Raw genomic sequence first — 19,817 nt, forward strand, 5'->3', positions numbered from 1 at the left:
TTACACCACGGAGAAATAGAAGGTTAGCGATATAGCTGCAACAGCCATCGGGTAAATAATAGTCCTATTAAGTCGGGTAAATAAGAGTTCTTTCCTTGAGGAGATTGGTGGCCTATTTGATATAGGCAAATTTGATAGCTGACGGAAAAGTTCAAATCCCTGGAGAAGGTTTGTAGACGCTCCTAACCAGAATAATTATTCACGATGTGGCTCAGAGCAATGAACTGGGTATCGTGGCCTGAGTGTTCATATCACACAGTTGTACCTTGTTCTGATGTAAGCTATGCTGCAACTTGTCAAAATAAAGTGGAGATTGGACCTAGTTTGCGGCTAGTGAGTAGGCTTTTCACTTACAATTAGTTAAATCCCGGGCGTGGAGGAGATTTATTAGATAAAGTATCTGATTGCTTTAGATTTCCCTTCGTAGGAGTAGATACTAATTCATTTTATAATATATTTCGTAGTCTTCCACAATGGTATCAGAAAAACTATATTATAAAATTAATTCTATTAGAGATTTCTCGATTCCTACTAGAGTACTGTGTGGAGGACATGACGGAAAATTAAAAGGAGGAGATAGGTTTGATGAGATCACTAGAGTGCTGTCTTCCCATCCAGTCGGTTTGACTTCAAATCCCAGTGGTGGCAGAAATTTTTCAGAGACTAAGAGTTTTTGGATAGTAAACTTTTACTTATACTGCTACTTCTCCACATAATGCGACCCGGGTTACGATGAGTGATCATCATATTCAGGCGTAAATTATTATATATTTATCATGTTATTGTTACCTAATTACCTAACGAAGGAAGAGATAAATTTTAAAACGAACGCCAGAATAGGGGAAACGGATGGTTAACGAAATCTCAATGGGTAAATGGTAATGGGTAAATCAATGGGTATTTTTACCGATCCTTTTCCCCTATTCTGGCGTCCGTCTTAAAAGTCATCTTTTCCTCCATTAGGTAGGTAACTTGGTAACAACAATGAACAATACTCCAAGAATAAATACCAATAATACTGTTATTTGACCTATATTCCGAGACTTATTTTATCATTGGTAACAACAATAAGATAAATACATAATAATTTACGCACAGAATATGGTGACTACTCATCGAAACCCGGGTCGCTTTATGTAAAAAAAGCTAGTGGTATAAGTAAAAGTGAAATATCCGAGACATCTTAATAATAAAACTAATAGTAGCTCCAGGGGTAGAGAAAGAGCTTAGGTGTTGAATAAATAATAAGCAAGAGTGGATTTTTTTTCATTAAATTCATTTTATTCGGTATCATTCCGAACACAACATGTATGGATATAAATACAAACATTCATTTAAAGTTGGCAGTTACATGCGCACACTCAGTTAACAAGAGGATGTGATAACTATTCAATAAAAAGCGGCTCATTTGGCTTGATAAAATAAAGAGAACTCTTTCGTCTTTTACCTCAGTGACCATCATCTTGTCCCCTACGTGGCCTAAGTTTTTAAATGCTAATTTTTTTACTGTGAAAGACATGATTCCTTAAACTTCAATTAAAGCTTAGATTAGCTAGAGAATTCCCCAAATTTTAACTAACCTATGGCCATAGAGAGGTAAGATACGTAAAAGAACACCGCTTTGGGTGTGATACTTGGGAATCGTTATTGAACAACAGTAGTAATATACCCAAAAAGGTGTCGGAAGAATTGTATTCGCAAACCTCATGCGATATCCATTTGCACTTAAGCAGAGGCACTCACATCTACATAACTCACTTAAAACATCTATTAAAACTTACATCTGTTAGTAACAAATACTTCTCGGAATAATAGCTTTAGAAGTACGACAACAAGAGATTGATTAATTACTTATACGATTAAATAAATTCAATTAAGCGCGTATTTGCATTTCATGTAAAAAAATCGATTTCCGTTCCTCTCTCCACAACATTCCGTTACAGTGCTGTCTACTCGAGCGCTGATACGATCCTACTTCCCTGGGGGCAGATAGGTGTTCGACGGGTCAGCGCCACCGGATGACCCTGGATAACCTCCAGCTCCTGTTCCAGAGGGGCCTCCAGAAGGATAGCCGCCGGCACCTCCTGCTCCGCCACCGCGGCCGCCGCCGAAGCCTCCCCCGAAGCCGCCGCCCTGACCTCCGCTGCCCCCTGCGCTCGGAGCGCCGTACTCGGATGATGGCCTTCCGCCCTGGAAGCCTCCGTTGCCGCCGAACCCGCCGCTTCCTCCTGAACCTCTACCTGGAGCTCCGTACTCTGACGAAGGTCTTCCACCTTGAGAACCGCCGGCACCTCCGAAGCCAGGAGCACCGTACTCTGAGGATGGCCTTCCACCAGAACCTCCCCTTCCTCCAGAACCACCGCCGAAACCTGGAGCACCGTATTCGGATGATGGCCTGCCTCCAGCGCCACCTCTTCCAGAACCGCTGCCTCCGAAGCCTGGAGCTCCGTACTCCGAGGAAGGTCTCCCTCCAGCCCCTCCAGAACCACCGCTACCAAATCCGGGAGCACCGTATTCGGAAGAGGGTCTACCACCAGCGCCTCCTCTGCCGCCGCCGGAACCGCTGCCGCCAAAACCGGGTGCTCCGTATTCTGAGGAGGGACGTCCTCCGGATCCACCCCTGCCGGAACCGCTACCTCCGAAGCCTCCTGAGCCGAAACCTCCTGCACCTGGTGCCCCGTATTCGGACGAGGGCCTTCCGCCATCTGAGCCACCGCCGAAGCCCCTACCGCCGCCGCTACCGCCTGGTCCACCGGGAGCTCCATATAGTCCAGATGGTCTGCCACCCGATCCGCTACCGCCTCTGCCGGAGCCGCCACCGGGAGCCCCATATTCCGAAGAAGGAGTCCGCCCGCCGGAGAACCCTCCGTCAGATCCGCCAAATCCTCCGGAACCGGGAGCTCCGTACTCGCCCGAGGGGGAGGAAGAGGAGTATCCGCCCGCGCCGCCTGCTCCTCCGCGTCCGCCTCCCTGCAAGTCACCACCAGCGGCCTGGCCGTCATACTTGACGTCGGCGTTGAAGCCGCCTTCGTCCGCCGTGTACGAGACCACCTGGTTGCGGCCGTCGGGCAGGAGGACGCGGTATTCCCCGGTCACCCGACCTTCCGCGTCCGAGCTCTCGCGTTGCTCAAAGTCCGTACCGGTCTCAGGGTCACTGACTTCGTACTGGAACTCGTAAGGGGTGGGCTGTTGGGGGTTGGGTTATCGTGTTCCGGTTGTGGTGGGGAGAGGAGACGTGAAGAGGTAGAGGAAGAGGATGTAAAAGAGAGAGATTGAAAGGAGAAGGAAGAGAAGAAGAGAAAGAAAATGGAGGAAGAGAGTCGAAAGAGGCAGGCGAAAAGCAGAATTTGCTTTCGACAAGCAGACAGTTAATCCCGTCATCGTATTTCAACAACCCAGTGTATACTGCTAGGTGAGTGTGAGCTTACCGTCATAGAGTTTTCATGCATTATTTACTGTCTTGATAAGTTTATTTTTTTAGGGTTCCATGCTCGCGAAAGTGACTTTTCAGCATGGCCACGTTTCTATACTTAAATTTACGGTATGGTAAGATAATTCAAATGCAACTCCGCAGCCTTCAATGCACATTCTTGACTTTTTCGCTCATAGTGGAAACGAACTCTTTGAGGGCATGAAAGAGAATTAATGCGCTTAAAGTTGAATTAGTAAAGTTTATTGAAGGAAACTTTTTAGGAAAGATGTACGCCTTATCTATTTGTGTGCCGTAATATCCATTGCCTGATATAAGGTTCGGCCTTTGTTTTCTCCATTTCCTATGCTACAAGACTACCCATGCTGGGAAGTAAGATTTGGATATTTGATGAATGAAAAGTAGTTAATTAAAGTTTTTGCGATCGTTATTGGTCACATATTTAATCAAATAGTCATTATATGTCATCTGCGAATATGCAAGTTTAGATTTATAATACCACTGTGAAAATCAAAATTATCATCAGTCATTACAATCCTTTCTACCCTACCATCTAGCTTTGACTAGTTTATTAGTAGCCATATTATGGAAATTTTAGTAAATGAATTAAGCCCCATCTGAATGCAACATGTGATAATAAAACTAGGAGCATAATCTATGTGATATGGAGTTAAAATTTGGGTATGTATTAAATTTTATTAATAACTGTGAAATAAGTCTTTCTTTTGTGGTGTTTCTTTTTAGGCTTGATCTCCTCGTGCTATAATTCTATTTAACTAATTAAAGAGAAGCTATGGGCCACATACTAACAATAATGCAAGGAAATCCATTTTCTTATGTTTCTACCTTTTATATTATCTTCGGATACCTCAACGCTAATTACCTCTTGAATGAAGCTAACGTTAATTTCCTTTCTATTTTCTTCAATTTTTTTTATTTTGGATGCTGTTTGTTGTTTGACGGCGGTATATTGTATATTGTTGTATCATTTTTTCAAAAAAGAATTAGCTAAAACTGTAGCCTTGAAAATAGCTTTATGCAAAAAATTAGTTTTAGAATTCACTGCTATTCTTTCCTTTTAACATTCTTTCACTATAGTATTCCTTGACATTCCACAAAACTTTAGCGTGACTCTATATTAATTTGTATTTATTTATCTTAGGAAAGAAACGGAAATTCTCCCATCAACTTGGAAAGTAATGAATGAATCCATGTTTGCCTTATATTAATTTGGTGGTCATACTGAGCTACCTCTGCTCAAAGATTGAAAGAAGAATTTTTTTGAAAGATTGCTATTCGTTTAAATCACCTCCTCGAAAAGCTACGAAGTTTTAAATTAAGGAATGCTTTAATTCTATGCAAGCTGACAGAATTTAAAAAAAACTTAAATGCAAGAGGAAAATTCATGTAAAAGTAAGGCAACAGAGCAATGATTAAAAGCTGAGATATTCTTAAGGAATGAAATAGGTGTAGTATGAAGATTAAGCTCCTAAGCTTGAAAGAAAAGTTCAGGGAAGGTGGTTCAGGAGATCGCAAACAAATATTTTCCATTTTGGGATCCCTAGTATCTTTGGTATGATTATTACCTTGGATATTTTATTTCCACTATTCGCATACTAAGTGTATTCGTGGCAAATATTTCTCGTTACTTTATTTGGTAGCTAATGAATGATGAAATCAATCTATTACAGTTAGCTAATAAACACCTCCTAATAATTTCACCAGGTTGAGTATGACTTTCCTATTCTAATTCTCTCTTTTGAGTGTAATAAATTCCACTATTTATTTGAATTATTCATTGAACAGAAATAAAATTTATTCGAGACGTATTAACGGGATTAAATTTATTAAGGTCTTGATCACCCAATATCTTGCGAAATAGCACATTCAATATACTTAAAGCACATCCATCGCATGTTAATGAGTGTCACTTTAATTTATGCTCCTGAAGCAAGGGGTGCATTTAACCCGCTTGAATGCATTTCTTTGAGTAATTCGATATAATATTTTACAATTCTTATGAAGTCATTTAGCCGAACATCAGAATTTTTCTCGCATCGGACTGAATTTACTTATTAATGTGAAGGATTTTTTTTATTTTTCATTACTTAAATTATTGAGTTCGTAGAAACGCTTGGATATTTTTCTCTGAGTTTATTATATTTCTTTGTTTTAATTATTATATCTTGAGATTTACCACATGATATTGGCAAAAATGTTTATTGTGCTTGCAAGGTCCTTCATCCAAGCCATTCTTTCCGGGATTTTCCGCCAAGTTTAGTCTACATGGTGCTGACCAATGACCATAACCCATGTAGCTTTCAACTGCATGTTTTAAATGTTAGCTGTAGACCTGAAGATTTTGCTTTAGTCTCGGAAATGAAATGAGTCCAAAATATCGCCCATAGAATTGAGACTCAACGTGATGGAATATCCTGAAATTCAAACTTTACTAAAATAGCATTGCTATGAAGATATCTTAAACTTTTACTATTAGTTGGAACCCATGAAAGCAACTACACCTGAGCACAAGGCTGTGTCTTTTACTCGTTTTAGAAGCAGTCGCCTAGCCTATTTGAGCGGTCATATAGGTATCAACGTTAGGCGGATAGGATTCTTTCAGGGTGCTACTAAGGCCGTTCTTACTTTTCTGATTCAAATGTCTAACTTTGAAACTTTTATTTTTAGCTATCCACGCTCCAAGTGTGACACGCTTCTATGTTGCAATTTTTGTTGCCGTGAGCAGAGGCCAGTTGCGATCTTAATTCAGGCTTTTGTCCTTGCCCCAGAAATCTTACTTCCTGTAAATTCTGCGTGAATGTACATTTGAAAATTTCTCTTTGAGTACATGATCCCAAGATGACGTCACAAAATATTTGCAGATTCATTTTAACCCTTTCTAACCCAGAGCTGAGTGTGGGAGAAATCAAATTTGAAGATTTTTTATTCTGAAAACTTGAAAATTTAACACTCAATTCTAATTATTGTGGCAGCTAAATATTTCCTCATTAAATTTTACTCTACAAAATAATGGGTAGTTTAGATACTTCCTAAATAGAGCTGAAAGTTTAAACATTTTTGATGTTGCTTAGAAGCAACATTGGGTTATAAAGGGTTAAGATCACCCGACTGTGCTTTGGTGTAATTACTGATGGGCACAAGAAACTTTCCATTGCCATTCAAAATATTATTTCTTTAAACCATGACTTCACTTTAATATCAGTCGTCTATACTGAGGTGTAGTTACTATGTGGAACCAGATTCTTCCCATTGTCATTCAAAATATTATTTCTTTAAACCATGACCTCAGTTTAAGATCAACCGTCTATGCTTTGGTGTAGTCACTGTTGGGAACCATATGCTTTCCATTTCCATGCAACATATTATTTCTTGAAACCATGGCTTCAGTTTAAGATAAGGCGTCTGTGCTATAGTGCAGTTACTGTTGGAAACCAGCTGCTTCCCACTTTCATGCAAAATAATGTTTCTTAAAACCATGGCTAAATTATGTTGTGGTTGTATTAATTTAAATTTTGCAATGATCTTACCTGTGAGTGTGAATCCCCTCCGCTACCACCAAACCCTCCCTGTCCGCCTCCGCGACCACCGTCATAGCCTCCAGCAGATCCCCCAGACGAATAACCTCCGGCGCCACCACCTCCAGCAGGCCCACTAGGATAGCCATCGGAACCACCTCCCCTGCCATCTGAGTACCCTGATCCTCGTCCTGATCCTGCTCCTCCTCGTCCACCGCTTGGTCCGCCTCTTGGGTAACCTTCCGACCCTGAGCCTCCAGAAAACCCGCCCGCGCCAGACCCTCCGCTGTATCCTCCAGCTCCAGAACCGCTACCACCAGAGTAGCCACCGCTACCGGAGCCTCCAGGATATCCATTTCCACTTCCCGATCCTCCGGGGTAACCAGCACTTCCAGCACCACCTCTGGAGCCTCCAGCACCCCTTCCACCATTAGGACCCCTAGGGTAGCCTTGGCCATTGCTTCCGGAACCACCGTTGCGTCCAGGATAACCGCTTCCTGAGCCTCCGGCGTATCCTCCTGCAGCCCCAGATGAGCCTCCAGGGTATCCTCCTCCAGATGAGCTTCCAGGATAGCCTCCGCCAGTTCCAGATGAACCACCGGGGTACCCTCCTCCAGAAGATCCACCCGAATATCCGCCCGCTCCGGAACCGCTGGAGCCTCCGGGATATCCCGAGCCGCTAGATCCTCCAGATGAGCCTCCGGGATAGCCGCCTCCACCACCTGATGGGTAGCCCCCGCTGCTGCCCCCTGGATATCCGTCCCCACTGCCTCCGTTACGCCCCCGTGGACCGCTTGCTGGAGCTCCGTACAGGCCGCCTCCAGACAGTCCGCCCCCGGTGCTGGGAGGCAGATCACCGTGAACAGCCTGGCCTAGGAGGCTGGCCGCCAGCAAGACGAATGCGATCTTCTGGAGTTGGGAAATACAGGGAGAAGGAAGTGGAGCATTTGAAAATATACCAATGTGTTTTGCTCAGCAACCCTTTCCAAAGCTAAGAAGCATGCTATACAGGGGCGTAGTCAGGACGATGCGTTGGGGGGGCACAACCCGGGGAGTTGGAGAGGTGGCAACCTCCCTCCGAAGAAAATATGAGCATTTTTATCTCTAGAAAAAAAAAATAATATTTATGCTATTTTCGCAAGTAAAATTGCACAATTTTCTGAAACATTTTGGAGTAGAATGAATCTGTTTTAAAGATTAATCATTTTCTGCTAAAAGTAATTGCTTTGGAAAGGAAGGAGGGACATGCCCCCTGAGTCCACACCCTGGTTATATCACTGATGGTATGGTGCGGTCTTTGGAGAAGGCGACCGACATCTAAGGTCATTCGAGCCGTATGGAAGGAAGGGTGGAAAGAAAGCCGCCGCGTCGCAGAGGCGCGCCCTCTATTAAGAAAAGACGTCTAGGGGACCACGGCTTAACGTCCCATCCGACGGACGGAGTGTTGCGCTTTAAATGTTCTCCACACAACATACAAGCAGGGATCGGGCAGTCTCCGAAATTTATCTGCCGCCGCCGGGATTTGAACCCGAGCTTGCGGGGTGCGAAGCCAACACTATAGTCACCACAGCAACCCGATCCCCGCTAAGGAATATTAATTCTGAGCAGTTCACTAACTTAATATTATCAAACTGGGTTACTAAAATTATTTCCAATTTTATGCCTCCATCGAATTGCTTTAGGATAAAGACTTCTATGATGCCGGGATAGTGAGTAAAAAATGAAGTGAAAATTTCGTATTATCATCTTTTCAAATGGTAAAGTATTGCTAAAAACAATTTTAATACTTATTTGATTTTTTCATGGAAAACATTTTTTTTTCGAAATATGCGACGCATTTTTCACGTTTACTTTTCGTTCCTGAGTGAAAACCCCTTTTCTAAGAACGAAAAATATTTCTTCATCCAGCAACCGATATCAATAAATGTTTTCTACTATCATAGGCCATGATAAGGGCTCATTGAATTGGAATTTTTATGGCGAAAATATTCTATTCAGTAGCTTCTGTAGTATATTAATTCCATAAAATCGAAAGATGCACTTTGCGTGGCCTGAAAGTTGTCAACCTACGGCGATTAACGCTTTTGAAATTTTGAACACCACATATCATATATGTAATGGTTTTTATACTATCGAAAATTGTTTGCCTACAAGGTAATCTATGACTACATTTTGAAGACGTTTATCACCCTCAAGGGATAATTACGTCATGCTAATTTCCAACAACCTTAAGGAACTTAAATTAACTTTTCATCTGCATGTCTTATAATTACAAAATTACTTGCATGACCTCTTCTTAACAAACTAGCATTTATATTTAATAAAAAGAGAGAAATCTTTTTGAGAATGACACGACGATCGAAACGCGTTGTACATTATTTAATAAATTTGTGGAAAATGGTCTCTCTTTTTCATCAAATCAGAATGTCACTCCGCCACCTATCACCTCCCTCAGTTACTTTTAAACTAGCTAGTTCTTGCGAGATAAGAATTTAAGGCAAATGGCGTCTATTGATGGAAGTATGGAAAAATCAGGCATCTCTGTAATCCCTGGAAAGTTGGACATACATCATTTGACCTTTCATAGCATATCTTGCTGTTTAAGATTAAATGCTCCATTCTGTTCGAATAAGCATAATCATCGAAGTAAATAGAGTCAATGTTGACTTAATGGCACAATTCTTCAAACACTCAGTTTATTAGCGCGATAGAGAGATATGCGCAAAAAAATATATGCGAGTCGCTCTCCAAGTTATTCAGTAAAGTTCTGAAGATCTTTGTTGGATGTTCAGAAGCCTTTACTAAGCTATTTGGTTAGACCAATTCATTGCCTCATCTAAACTTATTTATCCTAAATACGTTTTGCTATTCTTATTTTCAGGTATAAATAAACTCTTACAGACAGAGGTTCATAACGGCTTCCCAAGTTACTCAGTGACGTTTTGGAAATACATCCTTAGTAGGATGCATAGAAATATCTATTGAATCAATGGAATAGACCCAGAAAAGCCCCCTCTAAGCCTTTATTTTCGAAGTACTCTGCCATAATCTTATTTTCAATTAGAAATAAACTTTAGTAAAAAAATATATTTGCATCGGCTTCCCAAGTTTTCCGGTACGTTTTCCTAACCTTATTTTCAATTTAAAATATACTGTGGTGAAATATCCTTAGTGGGATTTATGTAAAGCAGTAATGAATCATTTGAATAGACCTATGCAAAGCCTCTACTAAACCTATATTGCCTTATAAATATGTTGTGATGAAGATCAGTGGTGTCATACAAAAGACAGAAGTCAAATAAAACTTTTATCAATGTTGTTACCTCAAAATTTCTAATATGTATATTCGTAACCAAAGCAAAAAATTGAGTTTAAATGTAAATTATAACTTGTAATAAAAAAACCCACAGACTAATATTTCACTTCTAAAATAATTTAAGGAAAGGGCATTCCGGTACTGCTAATTTTGCCATGACGTCATAAATATTATAATAAACGTAAGTTGTATTCCCCAAAATTATAAAAAATAATAGATACGATATGAATAAACTGTGATGAAGAAAAATATTTGTTCCGGCTTCCCAAGTTATCCCCTAACTTTGTGGAGATATATTAAGTTGGACGCATAGAAGGACTACTGAATCATTTGGATAGAACAATGCGAAGTCTCTACTAAACCTACATTCCCGTATATTTTGCCGTACTTATATTTTCAATTGGAAATAAACTGTGTTAAAATATTTATTTGAGCCGGCTTCCCAAGTTTTGCTGAACGTTTCCCTAACCGTATTTTCAGTCATGATTGTGATGAAATATCCTTTGTAGGATGTATATAAAACTCTATCGAATCATTTGGATAAACCTATGCAAAGCGTCTACTAAATCTACATTCCCATAGTACTTTTCAGTGCTCGTATTTTCAATTGGAAATAAAGTGTGATAAAAAAGTATATTTTTGCCGGCTTCCCAAGTTTTCCCCTAAAGCTTAGGAGGTATATCCTTGGTTTGGCTCCGTCCTTACCTCTCTGGTGTGACACATGTTGAATTTGCTGAGCCTCGGAATCTCCGGCCAGAGGCGGTACCTGTCCTCCTGTATCTATCTCTCCTCGGCTCTTCCTCCTGTTGTGCTGTCTTTTGAGGACGACTTCACTTGATGGGAACGAGAGTCCGACAACTGATGCTACTGCTTACCGGAGACCAGCTTATATACTCATTCGGATGGGGACGAAAGTCGTGCAGCACTGTGGGGGCATCCCGGGTGCGGGAAGGGGATATGGTACTGCACCCCTCATTCCCCACAACCTCCAGTTTTTCCTTGGAATAGAAATATTCTTTCATTCTTTTCGATCACCTCAACCCCTTGTGGACAAGATGCAGCAGTCCTCCAAGACGCTCTGCTTTCCTCCCTGTAGGTAGAGGGAAGGGGAGTTGTCATGGGAATGACAGGTGAGACATGGCTCAGGAGAATGGGCAATGGGTATACGTACATCCCCTTGAGCTCCAGTTGCAAAGATAGAGAAGGCGGAGGATGGGTTCATTGGGGTGAGGTGGCATCATCCTTCTCTAGTATGGGATGCATCCTCGTTTCCTAGTTAGGCACATCGGAAAGCGAAAGTTTATTTCGGTCGGGGCTCGGAGCGTGGTGTGGGTGAAAAATAGATTGAGGTTGTGTCGGAGAAACCTGGCGAAGGGGGTTGAGAACCCATCTGGGGGAGAGGTGGCTTCTTTTTTTCGAGAACTAAGGTACGGAGTGATCGCGGAAATGGGGAGATATGGGGTCTCTTCAAAGGCATTTTCGTGTCCTTGCGAGATCGTTCGTTTGTCACCGCGTCATTTTTTCAAAAAATTGCGGGGAAGGACGATGGTTTTTTTTTTGCGTTGGGGTGTGGGTGGGATTGAGAGAATTGTCGTCTCCATGGTGAGGATTCTCATCGGAGTTCTTGGAATAATGATATTTTCGCAGGGCCGTTTGCTCTTAATGTTCGAGCGTAAGGCTGATAGTAGAGATTGTTTAAGATGAAAAATGGAATTGCTATAAACTTGAAATGGAAACTTTAGTCTATATTATATATTCATTTAAACTAGAAGGAGCTACTTTAAAGGGGGATAGTTTAATTTATTGCTCTCCAAATGCTTCAGGTCGAATAATGCTCTTCATTCTTCTCAAACCATAGGTACCTCTTGTGTCAGAGACTATATTTTCCTCTGTATGAAGATGAAAGATGGGATAGCTAAAAACTTGAAATAGAAACCTTGATGGACATTACGTATTCATTTAAGGTGAAAGGAGATTTTATAAAGTAAGATAGATTATTTGTTATTCTCCAAATGCTTAAGTGAAAATTATGCTCTATATTCATCATTTACCATACTTTTTGTGTCAGAGCCTACATTTTCTGAATTATTTTTCTTTTTAGTGGGATTTAATTGCGTATAACCGTTTTCGTGACTTTTTCGCGTATTATTATTTAAATATGTTCTTCATTTATTAGATTTTCGACGTTATAACAGGTATAATTTTATCAAAAGGATGACCACTCCAAGATAAATAAAAACTTAGCATAACCAAAATAAAAGTTGTGAGTAAATTATTAATATCCCATTATTGGGACTCACTCCCTTCTATAAAAAAGGAAACACCTCCTGAATAATTCATTTTAATTACCAACTTGAAATTAAGAAATTAATTCTCAACCATTTGTAACATTGCAGTTTTCCAGATGCATTCACATTGAGCACCCTTATCAGGAATATTTTAGCTTCATCTCCGCACTGATTTGAATACAGCACCCAACATTTCGTAAGATCCATTTTGCACCTTCTTTATTACGGAAAGACATCATTTTTAAGAAACGATTTAGGGGAAAATTAATATTTATCACGCACAAATTATGGGGAAATTCGTAGTAGTAGGATTCAGAAGGACTTTAGCTATGAGTAACTTCCTCAATTATTCTTAAATAAAAAATAATAACACGTTATTAGGTATTTCTAACACATTACGACATTGGGTGTACATTTTCATCCGAAGTTTTAGCTGAAGATGTAATACTTAGTACTGTCACTCATTTAAAAAGCGTTCGTGATATATATCCACGTCAAAAAACGCAAAAGTTAAAGAGTATACTGGGTAAAAATCATCATATCACCAGTTGAGTGATAATTTAAATGGACAGTTACAATACTTTACAATACTGAATTCAGATGTAGCTCCTATATAGCTATGTTTACAGGAATACGCGTCACCGAACGAGTTTCAGATGGAATCACATTCATAATATTTTTAAGGAAAATTTTTGTTAAAACAATGCCATGGTTTGATTACTGCATCCAACGCTAACATAAGATCCGCTTTGCGCCTTCTGAAAAAAAAATTAATTCGAGATATTGAAGCAAAAATCTTAAGAAATTTGAATTTAAAATTTTTTATCACAACTTCATTAAGCTCAAAATATATTGTCTCAAATGAATAGAATCATTTCGGAAATTTGGAAATGTATTCTAATAAATATTTTCAGGCTGTATAGTAATTAGTAAATTGCAATGATAAAAAAATCATGATCTAAGGATTGAGGGTCTATAAACTAGTAGCATATAATATTCAATGAATATCGTGGACGTAGCGGAACATATTTTTGCCTGAAGATGAATCAGTTTATACTCTTTGTAAAAGCTAAAACCATTGAGAAACTGGATTCGGCACATAATTTGACTTATATACCTAGATGAGCCTACATGACAGAATAATCAAGGAAAGGGTACACGCAGCGATAGCTGAATTTAATTTATTTAGATTTATTTTAGTACTCAAAATACGTGTACTGAATGATGACTATTCTTATGGTTCAATAGTTTTGGATAGATTCCATTCACTGGTATGGGTATGCTAAGGCAACCATTTTTATGGCATATGCGCGCCACCAGTTGATTTTCTTTGAACGATGAGTGACAGGTCAGGAAGGCAGGGAAAAGAAGGCGCACACAACTCTTTAATGAATACAAAGCAATTACTCTCCCCACCTGAAAAATCCATGAGAACACACCCAGCCGGAAAAATGAAGAATTAGATCGAGTAGAAAAACTTAGGCAACACTTCTCCATCATCGTAGTTACTCCTTTAATTTCTTGCTATCTCGTTAAGCATGTTCAAAGGTATTAACATTTTTAAATAGATATTTTTTTATAAATTAGTAAGTAGAAGAACAGTCGTCGCCAAGTCATTCTTTTGAATAATTAGGAGAAATTAAGAATGAAATCCTTTGAATTGTCATATTCACTCAGTGTCGCATTTATGCACATGCTACATAACCGTAGGTTGAGGCCCAAGTACAATTTAAAATTAGGATACATTTCATACTCCAATGACTCAGCATTAATGTGTAAACAGTCGGTATATTATTTTTCCTGCATATGTTCCTCACTATTATTATTGTTATATGCTATTAGTTTAATTGATTTCCATTAGCCATTCATCACTACGAATATGTGTTTAGAATAAACTTTAAGTAGTTTCATTTTTGTATTGTGCCATTTCTTAGCTATCTTCAAGGTTAATAATGTCTTTTTAAAAATTGGACGCTTACAGACCGTTGGGGGTCGATGAGAGCTTTTCGGATTAGCATACAAATCAATTAAATGAGATGCTGCTTGCCAAAAAGTTGTAATCCTCCTCTATGAGAAGGGTTCATTCCACAAAGTATTCAACGCATTTTCATTTTCTGATGGTAAATAATACGTCTCCATAAAATCATTCCAATTTATTGCAAAACTCTATGAAAGAAAACATTCAAAGGTCAATGAATTTTTGAGACTAAGTTCTCCAATGTATCTGGATTCTTCGTCTTGGCATACAGGGTTTGTCCCAAAAGTAATGAGCTTCATTTTTTTTGCCACGTGACTGTACAACGCTGTTGTGACTGATGGCCGGTAAATAATAAAGATATCTCTCGCATCGATCACCATTTGATACTCGAATTTATTAGCAGAGATAAACAACAACAACAATACTCATCTCTATGTAAATATAGGTATTGAATCATCCATAAACATAAACATTAATATAAACATTATTATACACATTTAATATAAACATTTAATCACATTAGTTCTCCCCCACTTATTTGAAGACAACATAGTCTTTAAGATAGGTCGGCTTTTGCCGGTTCCTGGGAAGGTGCGGTAGGAGGCTACTGGCCGAAGGAGACGGGGTTGGTCGAACGACTTGCGGAGGAGAAGGTGCCAGCGGCGATTGGTGGGTTGGCGGCAATTGATAATCAGGAGGCACCCCTGCAGCTCCTGCTGAGGATGGCACACCCATTGTGTGTTGTGGAAACAAAGGCGAGAATGTGACTTGTTTCTTCGGAACCAAGGTGGCTATCAGCTGATTGATGTGACGTTTTATGATTCGACCGTTATCCAACTTTACGATGTAATGGCAATTGCCGAGCTTCTTTAATACGATGCCAAACTGCCAACTGTGATGAATTCCTGCATAAATCTTCACCTGTACTCTCTCCCCCAACTGGAGACTGCGAATTCGTGAGTTAGTATGTTTTGTTGGGACAAAAGCTTTGCAGTTGGGAAGCAGGGCATCGAGACGAGTGCGGATCCTCCTCTTTAAGTACAGCTCTGCAGGAGTCCGACCTGAGGCCAAAGGTGTTGCCCTATAGCGGAACATAATGTCCCGTAACTTGGTGGTTAGTGGAGTAGGATCATCAGCAGCAGCTATAAGCCTCCTCTTCAATGTCTGGATGCTGCGTTCCGCAAGTCCATTTGTGGCTGGGTGATTAGGTGCGCTGAACTTCTGGAATATTCCACGCTCTTTGCAGTATTTTAGGAACTCTTCGCTCCTGAAGATGCTTGCATTGTCTGACACCATTACGGAAGGGTAGCCATGTACTGAAAAGATGCCTTCCAGCGTAGCGATTGTTGTGGCAGAGGATGGAGCGTCACGGATCATGCGGACTTCTGCCCACTTCGACCTTGCATCCACACACATTAGGAAGAATTGGCTATCAAATGGCCCTGCAAAATCAATATGCACCCTCTCCCAATTCTCATCAGGCTGATTCCAGGGATGAATTGGCGCTTTTGGCGGACTGTGACGGACCTTAGCACAGGACTCGCAACTCTTCACAAGACGTTCTATATCTTTGTCTAAGCCTTCCCAGTACACGTATCTCCTGGCAAGTTGCTTCATCTTCGTTACTCCCAAATGCGACATATGAAGCTCTTTAAGAATTTGTGCTTGGAGTGACTTCGGAATTACTGCACGATCAGAGCGGAACAACATGTCACCAGAGACAGTGTACGGGCTATCCTTGCGGCTGGTCTTGAGCTCCTGTAGAAGCGCTTGCAACTCTGGATCCTTGGCGGTTTCCTCAGCAACAATATCTGCAGTGATTGATGCGCTCGAGATTTGTAGCAGGGTTTCAGCATGCAAAGCGTTGATTTCTTGATCGATAGAGATTTCTAGAGAAGGACTAGATGTAGAGGCTGGGGCGCGAGATAAACAGTCAACATTCTCATTCTCTCTCCCCTTCTTGCATCGAACTGTGTAATCAAGACCACTGAGAAAAGATGCATACCTCAGTAAACGCGAAGAGGTCATCTGTGGTAGTGGACGATCTGGGTGAAAAATCCTTGAGAGTGGCTCATTATCTGTGACGAGAACGAAACGCTTTCCGAAAATGTAGTTGAAGAAGTGCGTTGTTGCATATATAATGGCCAAGGCCTCTCTGTCAAGCTGACTATAATTAGACTCAGCCTGCGTCAGAGCTCGTGAGGCATAAGCAATTGGGCGCTCATGACCATCAATATCATGGCTAAGTACTGCAGCTATCCCAGTTGGTGAGGCATCAGTTGTGAGTATGACTTGCTTTGATGGATCGAATGGAATGAGTAGTCTATCTGAGCACAACTCTGATTTGAGATTTACGAAGGCAGCTTCTTCAGCAGCAGACCAAACGAAGCGTTCACCCGTTCTTAGCAAGCGGCGTAGTGGATAAGACTTTGAAGAGAAGTCTGGAATAAACCTGGAATAATATGTTACTAAGCCCAGGAATCTCCTCAACTCACCTAAATCCTTTGGTCGTGGCATTTGAGAAACTGCTTGAATTTTAACTGGGCACTTTTGAATCTGATTATGCGACACTACATGACCTAGATAACTGATGCTTTCCTTGAAGAATGAACATTTGGCACGATTGAGATGAAGATCATTCTCTCTGAGGCGTTCCAAACATGCAGTAAGATTTCTGGTACATTCTTCAAGATCTGAACCATGACAGATAATGTCATCGAAGTATGCCTCCACCTTTGGTAAGCCATTCAACAATTGACCTAGAATGCGATTGAATTCCGCTGGAGCAGTCTTAATCCCGAAGCTGAGGCGATTCATTCGGAACGTGCCTTTGTGTGTTGAAATAGTTTGAATCTTGCTCCCTTCTTCATCGACCCGTAAATGCAGGTAAGCCTTGTACAAGTCCAATTTGCAAAAATACTTGGAACCTCTGAGGCTGTGGAGAACCTCGTCTATTCTGCGGATGGGGTAATTTGATGCAACGAGTCTAGAATTCACCCCACATTTGTAGTCTACGCATAGCCTCACTCCTCCATCGGGCTTAGGTATTACCACGAGTGGCGATCCCCAGTCACTTGATATAATGGGAGTGATGACACCTTGTTTTTCCAATGTGGATAACTCTCTTTCAACTCTCTCTCTCAATGCAAAAGGAACATCTCGTTCACGGTTAAAAATGGGTGTCACGCCTTCTCTAAGTTGAAGATGTACTTCGACGTTTGGAACACACCCGATTCTTTCTTCAAAAATTTGTTCATATTTCTTGAAGATGTCTTCTAGTGAGGTAACTACTTTCACATTGACAGTGCGAAGACCTGATTCATGGTTATCTATTTCTTTTAGACTAATTCCGAGTCCACGAATCCACATTCGTCCGAGTAGAGCATCATGCCCTGCTGGTACTATAAATAGATCGGCGTCCATTGACTTCCTATTATAGGTAACCGAGACAGTAACTTTGCCTTTGGGTTTGATAACGTGGTCTGAGTATGAGCGGAAAGAAATTGATGTCGGTTGAAGCGGTATACTAAGTCCAAGTTTGTTGAAATCGGGTTCTGAGATTAAAGAGAAACGCGCACCTGAATCCACTTCGAACGACTGCGGCTTGTTATTGAGAGTGACTGTTACGATGTATTTATCGGTGTCTGGTCCAACTTCATACAAATCCTCAGTGTCTTCGATGCGAGTGATGCCATAATCATTGTTTGAATGACGATCTTCTTCTTGTTCTTGAGACCGCTGAGACGACAGGGTGTTGGTCTTCGATTTACGGAGCAGGGTGGTGATGCAGACTTTGGAAATGTGACCGATTTTCCCACAGGAAATGCACTTTAGAGATTCGCGCATTGTTCTGCAATCTCGCGATTTATGGTTTGTGCGACCACATTTGAGGCAAATACCATCGAGACCTAATGACCGATAATTAATATGCCCTCTAGAATTGCGGGAATGGGAAAAATGACGCGGATGAGAGTTGGACTGACGGCGATTATCTTGAGACTCGGAACTCCGGCGACTGCGACGTTTTCCTTCTTGACGACGATAAATCTTATTTGTATCTGCGGCTTGATCCGATGTCTTCTCAGGCGATTTACTCAACTGTCCCGATTCGAAGCGAGATGCTTCTAGTGCTGTGGCTTTCGTCAGGATTCCGTCGAAATCCTTGAGATTTGTCTCTTGCAGTATCGCTTCTCGTATCCAGCTATCCTTCAGGCCTCTGATAAACTGAGCACGGAGGAATATATCAGCTATTGAGAACTTCTTTTTGCACGTGGTAGTAGGACAAGTAGCGTAGAAATCACAGTCTTTAAGCTTTCCCTTCAGCGATGCGACGAAATCCGAAATTGATTGATGCGGCTGTTGAGTAATGCTGAGAAAATAATGCTGTGAGACGACCGTTGAGACTGATGGTGACAGCATTTTCTCGAAATGAGCCTTCAAGGTTTCGAAATCGATTTCTTTAATAGGATCATCTGGTCCCAGAAATGCAGCAAGATTATTGTAGTGATCTTTTCCGATCGATGAACGCAGGAGTTGAGCCTTTTTTATATCATCGCTGACGTTCTTGAGATCGCAGTAATTATTGAAGCGTTCCATATACGAAGAAAACTTTTCAGTTTTTGCGTCGTAGGCTTCAAATGGAATTATCTGCGGAGCTGGTGTGGTTTGCTGATTTTGCTGTTTGATGACGGAAGTCAGCGCAGAAAGTAATTCTTTGAGCTGTTTTGAGTCCATTATATCCGGGTTAAATTTACGTAAATAAGCGTCGACAAGGTTTTTTCTGGTCTTTGAACTTCACAATCTTTCTTTTTTAATCCTCGTCGCCAACTTGTTGTGACTGATGGCCGGTAAATAATAAAGATATCTCTCGCATCGATCACCATTTGATACTCGAATTTATTAGCAGAGATAAACAACAACAACAATACTCATCTCTATGTAAATATAGGTATTGAATCATCCATAAACATAAACATTAATATAAACATTATTATACACATTTAATATAAACATTTAATCACATTAAACGCCACCTGTGCGACCGGTTGGAAGTGGTGGGAGGGACTCTAAGCTTGTCAGCGACGCCTCTTTCAGTTGCATACGAGCTTTCAGAACGGTAGGACTTCATTTTTAGTAAACCTCCGCGCAGTGCCTCGTCGTGGTTAGGATGGAGAGAACTTCGGAGCAACGCTATGCGATAAAGTTTTGCGTCGAACTTCAAAAGACGGCGAAGGAAAGATTTTATTTGCTCACTGAGGCTTTCAAGGAT

At 40.9% G+C, this 19,817-nt stretch overlaps 2 protein-coding genes across 3 annotated transcripts; both read right to left on the reverse strand.

Moving 5' to 3' along the window:
- Positions 1-1,261: 1,261 nt before the first annotated feature.
- On the reverse strand, positions 1,262-11,130 carry LOC124166742 (glycine-rich cell wall structural protein 1.8-like). Of its 2 annotated transcripts, none has more exons than XM_046544411.1 (3): positions 10,988-11,130; positions 6,979-7,875; positions 1,262-2,970 (listed from the first exon to the last, which is right to left on the reverse strand). In XM_046544411.1, the coding sequence occupies exons 1-3, from the start codon at positions 11,003-11,005 to the stop codon at positions 1,972-1,974; spliced, it is 1,914 nt and encodes a 637-aa protein (XP_046400367.1). In that variant the 5' UTR covers positions 11,006-11,130; the 3' UTR covers positions 1,262-1,971. The 2 variants fall into 2 exon arrangements, with proteins under 2 accessions (XP_046400367.1, XP_046400366.1); XM_046544410.1 differs by having other exon boundaries at positions 1,262-3,186.
- Positions 11,131-15,082: 3,952 nt separating this feature from the next.
- Positions 15,083-19,282, reverse strand: LOC124166419 (uncharacterized protein K02A2.6-like). Its single transcript, XM_046543951.1, has one exon. The coding sequence runs from the start codon at positions 19,280-19,282 to the stop codon at positions 15,083-15,085; it is 4,200 nt and encodes a 1,399-aa protein (XP_046399907.1).
- Between the last annotated feature and the right edge of the window lie 535 nt (positions 19,283-19,817).

This window comes from Ischnura elegans, chromosome 10 (assembly GCF_921293095.1).
Source record: "Ischnura elegans chromosome 10, ioIscEleg1.1, whole genome shotgun sequence".
NCBI lineage: Eukaryota > Metazoa > Arthropoda > Insecta > Odonata > Coenagrionidae > Ischnura > Ischnura elegans.

Coding starts and splice junctions, on each gene's coding strand:
- LOC124166742 (XM_046544410.1), bottom strand. Junction 3,187..6,978: donor GAGGGGATTCACACTCACAG/GTAAGATCATTG, acceptor AACCCCCAACAG/CCCACCCCTTACGAGTTCCA.
- LOC124166419 (XM_046543951.1), bottom strand. CDS start 19,282: ATGGACTCAAAACAGCTCAAAGAATTACTTTCTGCGCTGACTTCCGTC.